Raw genomic sequence first — 16,265 nt, forward strand, 5'->3', positions numbered from 1 at the left:
CTTTCCTTCCTCGACTGGATTCTTTCACAATATTTCTTAAATCAGTTGTATTATGTTTTACTGAAAATAATAATGTCAACAGGTCTTTAAGATATCTCTTATGAGGAGATAGGACATTCAAAAATGAGCAGAAATAAAGGGTAAATTTTAGATCTTTGCATGCTGGGAAAACAGCCATCAGAATGTGTTCACAACTCTCACCGGTCACAAACACTCCCTGCACATTGTATTGATCAAAGCTGACATTTCACACAGTGTTCAAATGGTGACAGTCCCCTGTGTACTCCCTTTAGACTTGGTCAAGAATCTACCATAAAACTGGGCATATGAATACTGACAGCTTTTAGTCCACTAATGCAGCTGTCAATAAAATGCATTACATCACGAGCGTCTGGACTAAGCCGCACTGACAGTGGGAAAGGCTGATTGAGGCGTTCTTTTCCAACTGCCTTGAAAAAGGCTTGTTATTGCTTTAGTTTAGTAAGTAAACTGACTGTAAAATAACTTATTTAACTGTGCTGTTAATTATATTAAATGGAAGTAATATGAATTAAAGAAAGATTCAAAAACTAAAAAGTGGTATTAATCCCAAACAGTCTATTCTCTTCAACTGCGTGAGAGAAGGATGAAGACATAATTCATGAACTGTGCACACTTTTCTGAGAACTAACAACAACTTTATAAAAATGTAATTTATTAAACTAACAAAAAAGCAATTCAGATTTTTAAATGACTTGCCAAGTTTCGCAATTAACCTAGGTCAAATTTCCTCTGAAATAAAAAACATCTTCCAAAATCTCTGCCAGCAATATCCAAATGAAAAGGCAGTGTTCTAAGCTCTTAGTAGATCCCTATTGTCATCTCCAGCAGCAGACAGAAATTATGTCATTTGTCTTTAACCAAAGCCCTATATCATTCACTGCAAGGCCAGAATCAGAATTCATTTGTGACAAGAGTGATCAGTCAGCCACAGCGCGTGCTGGAGAAGCTTTCAGATTACATCACTACCACAAGACAGTAGCAGCCTAACCACTCCAAAATGTGTCGTCTCATCTCAACAGCATTAAAAATACGCAGAATGCTTCAGAATGCCATTAGAGGCTCTGCACAACTGTGCACAGTACAGTACTACACTGTGTAACTCAACACTTCAGAGCCTCCTCCATGGCATGCTCTTTTATCTGAGGAAGTATGGTTACTGTACATTATGAGGTCCTGGATATCGGCTGCTTGTATAATGGCTTAAGTTACCAGCACTAAAATGACATGGATGACATCATATCCAGCTGGCTGGGAAGGACTTATGTGGTTGATAAATGAGACAGTCCAAAAGAATGATCCGGCACATTTTGAGCACAGTTAAAAAAAGAAAGTGAGGGGGAGTCTGGGACGGTCAAGGACGTGCCTGGCCTTGGCTCTGGAGCAGACAGCCGGCTGGCATTCACCGCAAGCCGGGAGACGTGGACAGCTGGCCCCAGGAGGCACACGGCAGCCAGATGAAGCAACTCCTGCAGGGAATTTGGCAAGAGACCTCCACATTCCTGGTCATCCCCTGGACCTTGTGGAATTTTACATGCCTGTCTTCCTCACTCTTTTCTTTAATGAGCTGGCTTCTCTTACAATTCTGGGATCTTTTTATTATATTAATATTGTGTTCTTGAAACCAAACCAAATGTCTTACCAGTGTTGGTAAATCAGCATGCTAGCAGAGCAAGAACATGGGTTTCTCTTACAATAGTTATAACACATTGTCCATTGCTTACTGGACTTGTAATATGGTCAGTTTTAACATTGCGTACTGTCCCCAAAACAGGTAACTCAAAAAACCTGCTATCAGCCCTGTCCAAACCCGGAATTAATACCACTATTGAGGAGGCAATAGAATTTCAAAGCGTAGATGTGGGGCTGTAGTCACAGCTTGTAACAGGACACACAAAACAACAACTCACAGCAGAATTTGCCCTTTTAAACATCAGGGTAAACAGCAGAGTTTACTCTTCTAAGGTTGTTCAATGATGCAATTTACTACTTTGAGAGCTATTATCTCAGGGATCTGAGCTACTGCTGCAACACAATGTACAATACAGTCTGAAGACTTTATTGCAGAGTAGGGACTATAGTGCGTGACAGAATGTGCCACTGTGCCTTTGCATTTAACATACCACGGTAAATCTGTCATGTGCTACAGGGATAAAATTACATGCTGCCTGTTTGGGAGAAAAAAATAAATCCATAGGTTGAAAAATAATACATAGGTATGATAAAAAAGATTAAATGAAGGGGGGAAATCAGTAAAAAAAATAATCTAATGAAGACCCCATCAAACAATTTTACACCTGTATATATGCCCCTAATAGTATTTACCTGTGCATTTATTTAAATAGATTCTGTTTAACAAAGCCATTCCTTCACCCTAGCATAAACCCAGGGTCACAAGCTGTATACCCAACCTGCCTCACACCTCCTACTGAAAAGATGTGAGATCATTAATAAGCCTTTGCTCTTGCCACTGTGCACCTTCATAAAGACTGTAAATCACTCAATCAGCAGGCTGCCAGTTGTACTAGTTCACAAGAAGCCACACAAAACATGACTGCACTCAGTTACACTGCAGACCTGCAGGTAAGGGTGAAGAAACCCTGTGTCTGTAAGACATTTATAGACCAGGTTAATGTGAACATTGAATGTCGGCAGCTGTGTTGTTGAGCCCAGGAGTAAGGTGCTACAGCAGTCAGAGAAAAGGCTTCATCACTTTCTACTGTGTACTCCTTGGTGCAGAACAGCAAAGAATCCATTTAAAGTAAGAAGTCAGCAAACTGGAATAGGGCTAATACACTGCCGGGCACAAGTCACGACCTAGGCCTGGAAATAGCAAACAGCAACAAATTAGAGATATCAGTTATCTTAAAAAGCAGAACTTTTTGGAAGGTGAGTAGAAAACCGCGCCACCAGGAAATATCTTACACAAACACGGGGAAAGCACCTAGACTCCACACAGGGCAGCACAGCTGACCCTCAACCCAGTCATGTACACAGACCGTTACAAACAAGAACATTAAAAAAACACAGCTATGTGACTTGTGGTAAAGCTTCCAATACCCTAAATTAAAAGCATGCAGAACCTCCACATCAGAGAAGAGGCTATAATCATGGCTTCTCTACTTCATCTCAGCAACAGACAGTGACAGATTGGATTAGTCTGATTCAGAAATTTTCATGGCATGGTCTGAGATCCAGTAATCCATTACTTAATCTGAGATCCAGAAATCTCTTCAATAGTAGAAAAACAGCACCAACTCCATATTTTACGAGAAGATAAATTACTTTATCAAGGATCGAACATCCTGCTGAAAAGTGTCCCAGGTGATGATAACACTGCTGTGAATTTACTCTAGGTATCAATGATGGTGTGTGAGTATTGATGATGTAACTGTATTGTTGATGGTGTGTGTGCATAAAATCTTCATCTGATTAAAGGCATCACTGCAAAGCAAAGGCAAATCAAGGAAGAACAATGATTGCAATTTCAACAAATGCCTATTTCAACTGAAAAGCCCTCAATTCGTAACAGGTATTTGAGCTAAAATGGAGAAATAATCAAGCAATTCATCATTACTTTTATAATCAGCACCAAGATCAGTTAAGACAAGCCGACAAGTGTTCTCTTTTGCTACAGCACAGTTTCTCAATCTCAATCAATTACACAGTGGCTGGTGTAATGTTTTTTTAGACAAGGAGATACAATATCAAACTAACAGGTTTGATAGCAATGTCTGATGGAGTGTGTGGGAGCAGTACTTGAGCGCACAGACCTGTCATCAACAGTAACAAAGGCATTTTACTGCTACAGAAAAGAAATCAACAGGACACTTATTGCTTTCCACACTCTGTTCTGTTTCTTCAGGAGAGACGCCATGGGGTACAGCCCAATTTTAACCTCCATATCCAATCACACTTACCGGGCCATTAAATGTGACTATAACCAAGTGTCACTGGAGAGGGCCATGTCATGCTACAAGCACATAGAAAACACAGTCCATTAGACCATCTCTGTTAATGTTTTTGTTTCTAGGAAAGGAATACCAAAAATAAAAAATAAAGCCAATCAGAAATAAGAGTTCCCCAGTGAACATCAACATAGACCTCGAAAAGTACTGGAGAGATTACAGAATTCACCAAGGGATCTCTTATAACCAGCCCCTTTACACAACTTCACAGTTGCCTTTGTATTTGGACCTTCCAAATTCACAGGATATTTCAACATGTATAAAGAAATTAAATTATATTACACACTACAGTCCAATGCTTTCAACCTTTCCACTGAAATGGCTTCACCAGTGTGTTCCTGGATAATGCACAAGAGAAAACTGAAGAACTCACAGAAAATGCCAATGAGACATACTCAGAGCCACCACCACCCTGTTCACAGGGATGAAATATATATTTTATTTAGGATTGTGATGGTCATCTAGAGAAAACTGATTTCCTTGAAATGCACAAATGGAAAATATTTTTATAACCAGCATATTATCTTTCCATGGCTTACTGTTGTAATAATTTTTCACCTCAGTAAGTCGGACGCAAAAGGGATTTTCTTCCTTTTTGCATGTAAAGTTAAATGTTACTGAAACATACAAACAAAAAGTATATTTCTGAAATTCCAGTTTTGCTTACCTAATAGAAGGAAAATTACCTACAAAACAGCAAAGAATGAACTGCAGACACACGGATTGCAGATTTAATTCACAGCTTCAATTCTTGCATATGAATGTTCTTATTTGCACTTTGTTATCTGGATAAGAAACAACACAGACTGACAATCATAAGCAAACCTGATTAATATGCATGTGAATTAATCAAGAATGTAAACCAAAAGTGGACATCCTACTTTCTCACTTAATGACTTCCTTTCAGAGACTCCAGGGATTACTGTGGTCTTCCAAACCAATTAAAGCCGCATGTTGAAACTGTAACTCAACTCCTATCCACCTACGGATATGTGCAACTGGTCAGATATTAATTCACAAACAGACTGCAAATAACTAACTCTGGATACAATAAAAATCTTTACCTTGAGTCACTATCAAACTAGCCTTTAATTAATCTACCCCATGATCTTGTACATGTAGCACATATTAAACCAACTTGGTTTGTCAAGGTCTTGTTCCCGCAGGGCAACACACAAAGGTTAAAAATGCATGTTCTCTTTCACTGTGAAATTCTCTCCTTTAAACAAATACAGTATAGAAGTAAGTATTGATCACCGGACTCCAAACCAACACATCACTTTTCATGGTCAAGGCTTTTTTGTGACGGTGCATGTATGGTTTCCTATATGTGCTCCAGCATAACCCTGTCTGAAGTCAGACAAAGACTTCAAAGTCAAAGTTTATTTTCAGACTCAACATTTATGAGTTCCTAAATGTGTTGTCATGTTACAATGGCTATATACTGTATGTGCTCAATAAAAAGCTACGACAGTTTTACATTTGAAGAAATCAAATTTCACAGGAAATGAATTTTTTGATGAAGTATATATTAAATCATATACGTGTTACATAAAATCCATGTTTTTGTAAAGATTTAGAATTGAGAAGGTTTCATGGACAAGGTCATTTTTTTACCAGAACACTTAAGGGTTACTGTTTGTATTCCATAGTCATGACCCTATTTGCACCCTCTCAGGAATCATTAGACCATCTTTGCATTGGACTAGAACAGAAAGGGTAAAGGGCTCATAGGAATTCTGGATCACATGACAAGTCAATGTCATGACTAAATTTCCCCTTGGACCAGTATGATCTAGTCTCCATAAATTTCACCCTTATTTCAGCTGTTGAAGCCACCTGTCTCACATCCATTTGATCTGGGTAGTGGGAACCATGAGTCTGGGGGGGTGCACTTCAGTGGTGAAGCGAAGTCATTACCTTCGTCATCATTAAATAATAAAAGATTGACTTCGTTTGTTATATCAAAGAAAGCTTCCCGAGCAGTATGAAAGAATGCAAACAGAACTTTGATCAGGGCAAATTCTACTTTGTGGTTTCAGAAAACACCCTAAACACACAGAGTATTATTTAGCCATGAAATAAAGAGCTCAGCTCCACTGCTCAGATCAATATGCCACATACAGCATAGGAAAGTGGGCATCTTGTCACTAATAACTGTTTTGTGTTCCAAAGTGAGCTGCACGGGGCTTTTCTGGCCTTCTCTACAGGTCACGTCTCACCTTCAGACAAACACAGGCACCGTGCAAACTTCCAGGGGATCAGACTCAATCTGCCACATGGGGTCAAAGGTGGGTGGAGAAACAGGAAATCCAGTGCCAGCAGGTCTCAGGCCTCAGGTTGGGCTCATGCTGCACTGCACATGCTTTTAGCAGATGAGTCACTCTGGGGCCAAAAGCTTTGGCACTCTGAAGTGAGTCCTGCCTTAGGACGGAAGAACTGTGAGCATAATTCATCCCTTCCAGGGGACCATGAGCTCTACATAGATTTTGACAGTCAGCTGGCCTGAATACATTATTCCCTGTGGTCTTCCTTGGCTCCTTCTGCACATGCCTTTGTTTTCTTACACATTGTTGCGTAAGTCCAGTAGGTCTCCTTGAATAATTAATATCTAGAGTGTTTTTAAAGGTCCCTAATAGGTCCAATTAAGATATATTGGCTAGTTAATGAAAACCTGCCAATCTTGCATCTTACATTACGAATGCAGATTTTCAACAACCTGTCATATGGAAACTGTTAGTACGAGCTTGTTAATGTGATCAAACAACATGCTCTGTATGCTCTTGAAAAATAAACAAGCTCCATCAGCGCATCACCTCTGGAGCAGGTGGCTGCCCTGGAATTTCACATTCAGTGCAGAAAACAATTTTGGCCAGTCACCATTTACTGAGATAAAATTCCCATTCTCACCCGGGTGTCAGGCTCCTGAGGGCTAAGATAGCTTGCATATAAGACATTTCAAAACAACTGAGTCCTCCTAGGGTACTGTTTAAAATGAAGCCCTAAACTTTGTCTAGGGAAAAGATGAGCTTTCCTAATACTGGAAAGAGAAATAAAAATAAGTTTTACAGTTGCAAACTTATTAAAACTTTAAAATGACTGAACTGTAAGAATCCATTTAATCCATTTTAAGCATTCAGAACGTATCCATCACTTTGTCATATGAGCAATCAGAGAGGAGGATCACTGATTCAACATGGTCCTGGGTGCCCCGGTGCAACCCCTAGCCATGTGCTAGAGAGACAGAGCAGTGGCCTGTGGGCCACAGGATTGTGTGGCTGCTGTTGTGGGGACAGTCCAGCTATGGTTCTGTTTCCGCACTGACATTTCTGAGTCTAAGACAGATTTATTCTACACGACATGCCAGCAATGTGCTACAGTGGTCTGATCACACATGTCTACGACATGTGAGCTGCTCTTCCCTGACCCAGGTTCTTCAAACTTGCCTCTCAAGGGATAGATTTTGATTTTGGCACCTTAGTTTCTGGGAGTATCAAAAATGTATCCATGCAAGAAAATGTGTAGCTGTGGATTGATGATTATGGCCACCTGCAAGCCTGGAGGCTAAGTAGGGTTAATGTATACATGTAGAGGATAAACTGAAAATATCCTGGTCTAGAGAGAGCAGGTTAAAAATATTCATCAGTCACCAGCTAAATGATTAAACCTCAAGGAAAAAGTGACAAGTGACAGTGCCGAACAAACTTAATCTACACTTAAATCTCATTGCTCATCTCCAAGACTAATGTCCCTGTATCAAAAAGCGCCATACAAAGCAATACAATTAAGTACAAGGTCAGGGGGAAGCCAGAGCACAACTCACCAGGCAATGTGTTGTGTGTGAACATACAAACTCCACGCAGATAAATAAGATAAGATCACTTAATTGGCCATATACAATTTCTTGCATTAGGAATTTGTCTTTTTCACATACCCCAGCTTTCTCTTCATGAGACACACAGGCACACAGACAGAGAAAGGCAAGCTTAGGGTCAGAGTGCAGGGTCGGCCATTTATACGGCACCCCTGGAGCAGTTGGGGTTAAGGGCCTTGCTCAGGGGCCCAATGGAGTAGGATTCCTCTGCCGACCACGGGATACGAACCGGCAACCTTCCAACCCAAGGCGCAGATCCTGAGCCACAGAGCCACCGCTCTGCCCAAGTCCCAAGTCCAGAATTGAAACCAGGGCCCCAGCACTACAAGGCAGCAATGCTCACCATTGCACTGCCACGACGCCCTGAGGGTAGTCAAATCATTCTAATTCATCTGAAAACGCATAAATCCTATAAAACAGGGTCAAAGATTTCCACCACCAGCAACCCCAGGCAAGACACCGACCATGTTCCTCAACTAAAACACATCCCTGAAGAACCAAATCACAGTGCTAGAACACTCTGAAGCGTTTAGGCACAGTATGGTGTAATAAAAAAGAAAAAACAGCTCATTAATAAATAAAAAGAAGACAAATTATCTTCGTAATGCCTGAAAACAGGAGCCAGGACTCTACAGATGAGGACTTCCTCAAATTCCTATTGCCTGATCTTTGTGTTAGGAGATGTACTGTACTGTGCTTCACAAAAAAATGTACCGTGCACTGTAGCATAGTAAGGACAGAACAATATGATCTGCAGCTGTAATGATCAAAACGTAATCCACAAATAAGACAAATAAAGGACAAATGACCCTACTGTATTTCATAAAGAAATATTTTGATTATAAGCTGCATTGAGATGTATTGTTAAAGCTTATATATAAAACTCATTATTATTCATTTTAAAAGACAACTGATGATTAAAGCAAAGCCTACAGTGTCTCGAAATCCCAGGAGAGAAGACTTGTAAAAAGCCTTGCTCCAGAGATTTGATTTGTTTGTGAAACCAGGGATTAGCGTATACAGTACATCGAATCACTTCATTTCACCTGCCGTCACTTTTTGATATAAAGCTTCCATCAGCCCCAACACCCTGAAGCTTCTCTGCGAGACGCAGAGCAGCACGTCCAGACTTCTCTGATGCACCACTGGGACACCAGAGCTGACCAATGGTCACTGACCCCAGCAGTACCCCCCGGCTGCTTCTGACATCTGAAATATGGCTTAAAACATTCCTTACCCTGTACTAACCTGATTTAATAAATTAATGTCTCTCCTGAGTTTCACATGAATCCACTATCATTTCGCTTCTGTTTCTGGGTTTTTTTTTTATTTGTTTTCAGACTCAGACCAAAAACAAATCAGGCGCAAAATAGACAACTATTAGACAAACAACTGGTATCTCCAAATTAAAAAGAGACAGTAATTCTAATTAAACTTTCAGTATAGCCACTGTGGCACAAGAACTTAAGTATCTATATCTATGATATCTACTAGATGATATTGAAGATAAGGACTGGGCAAAAGAATGTACTGCCTCTCACTGAATATTTGTGAATTTACCCTGAAAAACAAAGTAAAAAATGACCAAGTTGAAATTATTTAAAACTGACCAAATGCATTGAGCCCAGAACAGAACCAGAGGTCTTTAAAAATATAGCATAAACACATTTTGTAATCTTAATATACAGAGCCTGTTCATTTAGATCCAAGTCTATCTCTGGAGACTCTGCATACCTCTTACACCACAGTGTCTCTGTATGTTAGTGTGTTATGTTGATATCTTCCTCTAATTTTAGCAATTGTACCACATGTTATCTCAGAGGGCATTCCTGATAATCCCGAATGTCTACTTTCAGTAGCTTTGACATGTGACAACACATCCTAGCTTCATCTTGACACAAAGACCTTGCTTTTTTAAGGCGCAATGATTTTTGTTTTTGTTTTAAAGGAACTTTTGATGATGTAACATGAAAGGCACCAAAATAAAGATTTCTATTAATATTATTTTTCTGTAAAAACGGTACTTTAGGGAAGGGAAAACCTTTGGGAGAAAGCTCAGGAGGGAAACCAACTTAAGTGAAAAGGATTAATATTGTGTGCAGCCCCCCTTCTCCATCATAAAGCATGTGCAGAAAATCCCATCTTAGTTTAATCACCACATTAGTTTCTTCATGTACAGCAGTACTGTACATACTGTACAGAAGCAATTCACATGAAGACTTACGCTGTTTTACTTGGTGGAATGCAAAGTGACTTTCTGTGGGTATAAAACAATTGTTCAATGAATTAAGTATTTCACTGGTTGCTAAACAGAAAAATATATTTTTTCTGATTTGAAAAGCTCTTGGCCTATTTAACTGTATGCTCCTAGTAAATGATTGCTTTGCTTATAGGACTGAAGAACATAATCACACTGGTGAGCAGAGTTGCTACTGTACATCAGGACAGAGCAAAGACTTGATCACCTGATAATGAATATGGTTGTTTGCAATATATAAATAATTACATTTAATTTATTTTCCCACAATAAAGTTTTTTATAGTTTGTGTTCAGTATGTAGTTTTGCAGTTCCTAACATACATTGAAAAGGTAAAAGCATTATAATGTAAAGCTCTACTGCATTAGAAAGCAAATGCTCCCAGGAAAGCAGAAGTGCACATAAGCTTCTCCAAAGATGATGTCATTCACTTCCTTGCTGGTTTCCTACTAGTAATTCATTTAGCTCCTAAAATTCAAATGCATAGGAAATGGCTTTACTCTGTAAGGGTTTTTTCTTATATGGGATGAGTCATGTTTTGCTGAATTTAACTTGTAGCACACTGATGGCCCCATGCTAGATTTAATTTATGTTCACCTGAATGTAGACCAAACAAGCTCCTTTTTTATAACTAAAAAAAAACTTTTTAGTTATAAATTAGAACGGCCACAATATAATAAAATTAAATTGAACCAAATGGTACAGTATATTATTCCACTCAGCCTATATTATTCAGCTTCAGGCCTAAAAATAAATCCACAATGACAATTTTTTGAGCTCTTTACACTTTTACTTTTTCTTTACATTTTTTTCTTGATTTACAAGGAATCCAATCAGGCCTAACTCTAAAAATTTGAATAGTTTTCGATACCAAATCACAATGGTGGACAAGAAACATTTGTCCTGAATTTAGCATGTGAAGTGGTTCAGACCATGTGAAAACACTCACTCAAAGTCAGCCTCATCTAATCAGGTTACAGGTCACACTGAGGGCCTGACCCTCCCACCACTTCAAAACAGTGGCCCTGATAGCTTCTCTTCATGTGTTTCCATCTGTCCTGAGACCAGCAGATGCATATTTTCGCCACCTCTGAAAGCCAAGCTTGGAAAGGGCTCTTCCAGCTGTTCTACACTCTCTTCCCCCAGATTTGCGCAAATATGTTTTTTGAAGAGACTAAACTAAAGATGCATCTGTTGTCTTTGGCCTTCTGCTCACTTGCCCCCTTTACTGTTACTGTTGAAGTGATTTTTGAGGTGACTCCAGAAGTATTTGGCAATAGCAAATCTACAGTACAAGAAGTATGGGACTCCAAATTTAAAGACCAAGAAGGGAGAAAATCTATATTCTAAAGAGGAGACATTTGCATGTGCAATTTGTCTAAAAGTTAATGCAAAGTGTGAGAAATACGTACAGCTCAGCCACTGCATCTTTGTACACTAACCAGGATCACATTTTGCTGGATTAGAAGCACGTGATACCCAGTACATAAGTTCACAAAAAACAGGCAAATACAAATTAAAGTTTAACCACTGCAACCTGTAACACAATTACCAGGTTTTTGAACAATCTGTCCTTAAAGGCGCCCAGCTGCCCTGAAGGCAGCAGGAATCATCTCAAAGCTCAAAAGAGCTAGTTAGAAGTAGAAGCGCTTCTTATAGGACTGTAAAGACAGCCTCAGTTTATAATAATAATTAATAATTGCTTACACTTATGTACTGCTTTTCCGGACACTCCACTCAAAATGTTACTGGAAATGGGGACTCCCCTCCACCACCACCAATGTGCAACCCCACCTGGATGATGCAAAAGCAGCCATAGTGCGCCAGAATGCTCACCACACATCAGCTATCAGTGGGAAGGAGAGCAGAGTAACGAAGCCAATTCATAGATGCGGATTATTAGGAGGCCCTGACTGGTAAGGGCCAATGGGAAATTTGGCCAGGACACCAGGGTTACACTCCTACTCTTTTTGAGAAACACCCTGGGATTTTTAATGACCACAGAGAGTCAGGACCTCGGTTTTACGTCTCATCTGAAGGACGGCGCCTGTTTACAGTATAGTGTCCTCGTCACTATACTGGGGCATTAGGACCCACATGGTGAGCACCCCCTGCTGGCCCCACTAACACCACTTCCAGCAGCAACCTTAGTTTTTCCCAGGTCTCCCATCCAGGTACTGACCAGGCTCACACCTGCTGAGCTTCAGTGGGGTGCCAGTTGTGAGTTGCAGGGTGATATGGCTGCTGGCCCGTTTAAAGAAAAGCTGCCCCCTCATTCGATAGAGTTACCAGCTTTGTGATAATTCCTCTATTACTGCAACTTCAGTTTTAAAATGACTCCTGCCCAAAGAAAGATAAAGGGCAACATTAAATTAATGAATTAGCATAGTACTCCTGTGTATTTGACTGCAGTTAGAATTTCAGTGTGTGCCATTCATGACTTTTCATTCATTGCATTGTGAAACATGATAACCAAAGACCATACAACCCACAACTGTTTATTCTGATCGTTCTGAAAAGTTTTTAAAAATTCACCTGTTTAGTGGCAAAAATTATGGGATGTGTAACCACTTTCAGCCTGCCTGGAGCAAGCTCTACCAGCAGAATTGAGCTCAGTGTAACTGGCCGTAACATGATGTGACAGGGCTCTGTTCAAACAGCACCTTCCACAAGACAGTTCAGCGGCTAGGAGAAAAATCTATTCATAGTACCTTCCAGCGCACAAATTAAGGCAAATATGACAAGCTCCATTTATCTTGCAGCTCTTTTATAAGAAAGCAATAAGACAACTGTATTAGAGTGTATGTGTCTAATCAAATCTTAACAGAAATTATACTAAATTAAGTATTTTTAAATATGTTAATACTACATATTTTAGCAGACATTGTGGTGTGTGATTGACATTACTGCATATTTTAAATTATTAAGCGAACTACCAATTCCTTCACATTTGAAATTCCTCCTCGAAAAGGACGCGCAATGGCACTAAAAGTCTAAAGGTAACTAACTGGTCCTCCACTTTGATAAACATCTTGTTCTTCACAAAACAAAAACATGTCAGTGGGCCACACGACGGTCGCTGATGGACATTGTAAGTGTCTTCACAATCCTAACGGAGCACAGTCCGATCTCTGCATGTTTTCACCAGGAAATGTGTATTTTTATTGCTGCTTTCAAGTGTGTAAGCGAAGACGACACAAAGTAGCGGTTCCGAGTAAAAGACTGACCGCTTGTCTTGTACGGTGTGGAAACACGTGCGGGACTTAAACCATGCGCTCCTGCAACTTAATATTTGTCAAACAAAAATAATTTTGAACGAGGTCATATGGATTACAAGCACCCCTCCTCTTTACTGCATAAGTACTATAAGCATAACTTTGCTGTGAAGCCCCTGGAATTGGTATTCTATATTGGGAGGCTCAAGACTAAAACGTCTCTGTGACAGCCGAGCGCTGTCAAAGTCTCATCCAGACGGAGCTACAGTAAGTGAAAACACACCTGAGAACGTTTTAAACAAAGAAATTTATACATTTTATCGATTTCTACAACCGGTATTTCTACACCCGCCATTAAAGAACAGTGACAGAGAACGCTTCTTCTCCCCCTGAAGGAAGTAGATACTGATATGAACTCGGTCAGTCAACTGTCATGTCTTAACCCGCTGTTGACCAGGTCCTGCTGTCTTTCAAAGGGCGTTGTCTGTGAAACACAAACCCTTATACAATATGCAACAAAAGAAGTGCTACCCCACACGGTATATCATAAGGCTTTAGAGTCATTCAGATAAACATTTGGCTCACTCCGTCAGGCAGAGAACTTGACACTTCATAAAAAGCGCAATTTATTAAGCAATGGCTAGACAGCACAGTTGCATGCTATTCCTCTCAGAGCTCTCTAAGGTCTTGCACTAACAATGCAATACCTCTTTCCTTCTGCTGGGTGCCCCCGGTCTGGTTATGAGCGCCGTGTCTCCACACACCACGGCTGCATCCTCCACGAACACGCAGTCTGGGAGACTTTCATCGGCGGGCAGCTGGAGCACTTGAAGCCCGAGCTGGTGCTTCAGCACCCCGACATAGAGCTCGTGCTCTCTGTGAGCCCTGGCCAGGTCCACCTCCGCGCTGCCCGTCCTCAGTGCTTCTTTGGCAAAGGATGCGGGAATCTCTCGCACAACCGCGTGAGTGAAGTTGCCAAACCCTGCCATCAATCCAGCCATGCTGCGCTCAAATCCCTTCCTAGAAACAAAACTTGGGGGTGAGCCTTTCGCGAGCTGGTCTTTTTATTTCGCTCAGCCTCTCGATTAGTCTTAATTTTCTAATATTGCAAACTGGGAAGCGGACAGGACAAATAAGCAGGCGAGAGCCGGGACGCGAATGACGCGCACTAACAAACCGTCACGTGCACGGGTATATCAGTCCCCACAGCTCGCGCAACCTGTCAGCTCAGAGTTCACGTCTGTAAATCATCGCGCAAAATGTGTGGCTCACTTCTGCGCGGCTCGATAAAAATGCAGTTGCATGTTTATGTTCTTCTCGTTTCGAAATGGGAAAGCGCCTACTTTTTGTTTTACGCTACAAATGATCCTAACCACATGAAAAGGTATCACAGTTCAGTGTCCGCTCTCCGGGCGGTAACAAGAGGCTGGCAGGAAACATACTGTACGGGCTCCCTTCTTGTCTACTCAGAAAGGCGAGTGCGAGGAAACTTGTTTTTCAAAAAGGAAAGAAGCGAAGTGTTCCAAGGAACAAAATGTTTCAAATGTAAATCGCAATAATGTCAATTATTAAGCGCCACTAAAATGGATTCACTAAGAACACCACCACCCAGGAACTGGGCGTACCGAAAGGATTATGTAGTGTTTTATTAAAAGTTTGGCTGAGGACTGACCTTCTGGCCACAGAAGGAGGAGGCTGGACCCCCCTGCCTGCAGAGAGAGAGAGAGGAGTGACCAACGAGCAGCTGCACAAGTAGAGATGGGACTCAAGAAGACGTAAGCGAGGGAAAGAAGGATGACGTTTAGTATTTATGTTTTAAGTGTGGAATGACGTCAACTGGGATTGCAAATTACTGACAGCTGAGTCTTCTTGGATTTAGTTGGTCCCTCAAGAAATGTCGTTTTAAATTCCAATAATCTGAGAAGAGCATGGTCGCACATGAACAAGATAAAAATAATCAAAATTAATTTATAGATACAGTACCTCCCTAATTCTTTTTTTAATTCATTGGAAAAATCCACGATTTGATTTTATTGGCAAAACATGCTCTCTTATAACAAATGCGTTTCATTGGCGGAGAGGAGAGAGACGGAGGGAGAATCTCTCCACAGTCACGACGTGGTTTAAAGCGTTCAAGTCAACATGTACTGTATGACCGCACTGGCTCATTCGTGCCTTAAGTTACAGACGCACTGTGTTCTAGTTATTAGCTGACCTAGTAATAAGGGCTACTGGCCTGATGTCACATGACTGGCTCTTTCCAGCTCACCTATTAGTTCACTCCCAAAGTACATCAGATACTACTATATTCAGGCTGCCACGAGCTGTTAAGTAATATTTAGAATGTAAGATACTTGTACTTAGAGGAGTACCTGTACATCTTTTTTCTAACTATAACATGTTAAAGGATGCTTTTTTAATCATTTAAAATTTTACATCTGTTCAATATGAAGATTTATTCTGGGGCTTAATGAACTTTATTTTATTTATAATTATAATTTTAATATAGTGCCTTTAAAAGTAGATTCTCAAAGCACTTTACTGTAAGAAAAAAACAATTCTAAGATATAACAGGGTTGCACAATTAAAAACAAACACAGTTGAATATACAAGGAGCAGACACAGATGTCAATTAAATAAAAGGCTTTTTGAAAAAGAAGGTTTTGAGTCTGGATTTGAAAGCGGTCAGGAAAGGTGACTCTCTGGTGCCCTTCGGGATAGAATTCCAGAGCTCTGGGGTGCAGCAGGAGAGGGATAGCCCTTGGCATAGCCTTGGTAGTGCACTGAAATGTCAAAGCAAATCAGGAGCATGCTCAGCTAGTTCAACACACGGGTATCTCCTTCTGCACACAGCTAATTCAATCATATACCATTCCAAGCAGTCCTCTTCACTGACTCACAATACAGTACAC

The 16,265-nt window shown here is 40.5% G+C and overlaps 1 protein-coding gene across 1 annotated transcript in view; it reads right to left on the reverse strand.

Annotated features, from left to right (window-relative positions):
• ddah1 (dimethylarginine dimethylaminohydrolase 1) overlaps nt 1-14,774 on the reverse strand; it is a 66,634-nt gene extending 51,860 nt beyond the window's left edge. The window contains exon 1 of the mRNA XM_088597657.1: nt 14,061-14,774. Within this exon, the coding sequence (XP_088453783.1) occupies nt 14,061-14,354 (294 nt within the window). The 5' untranslated portion in view covers nt 14,355-14,774. The remainder of the gene's footprint in view (nt 1-14,060) is intronic.
• Between the last annotated feature and the right edge of the window lie 1,491 nt (nt 14,775-16,265).

Source organism: Lepisosteus platostomus, chromosome 11 (assembly GCF_059453375.1).
Source record: "Lepisosteus platostomus isolate fLepPlt1 chromosome 11, fLepPlt1.hap1, whole genome shotgun sequence".
Taxonomy (NCBI): domain Eukaryota; kingdom Metazoa; phylum Chordata; class Actinopteri; order Semionotiformes; family Lepisosteidae; genus Lepisosteus; species Lepisosteus platostomus.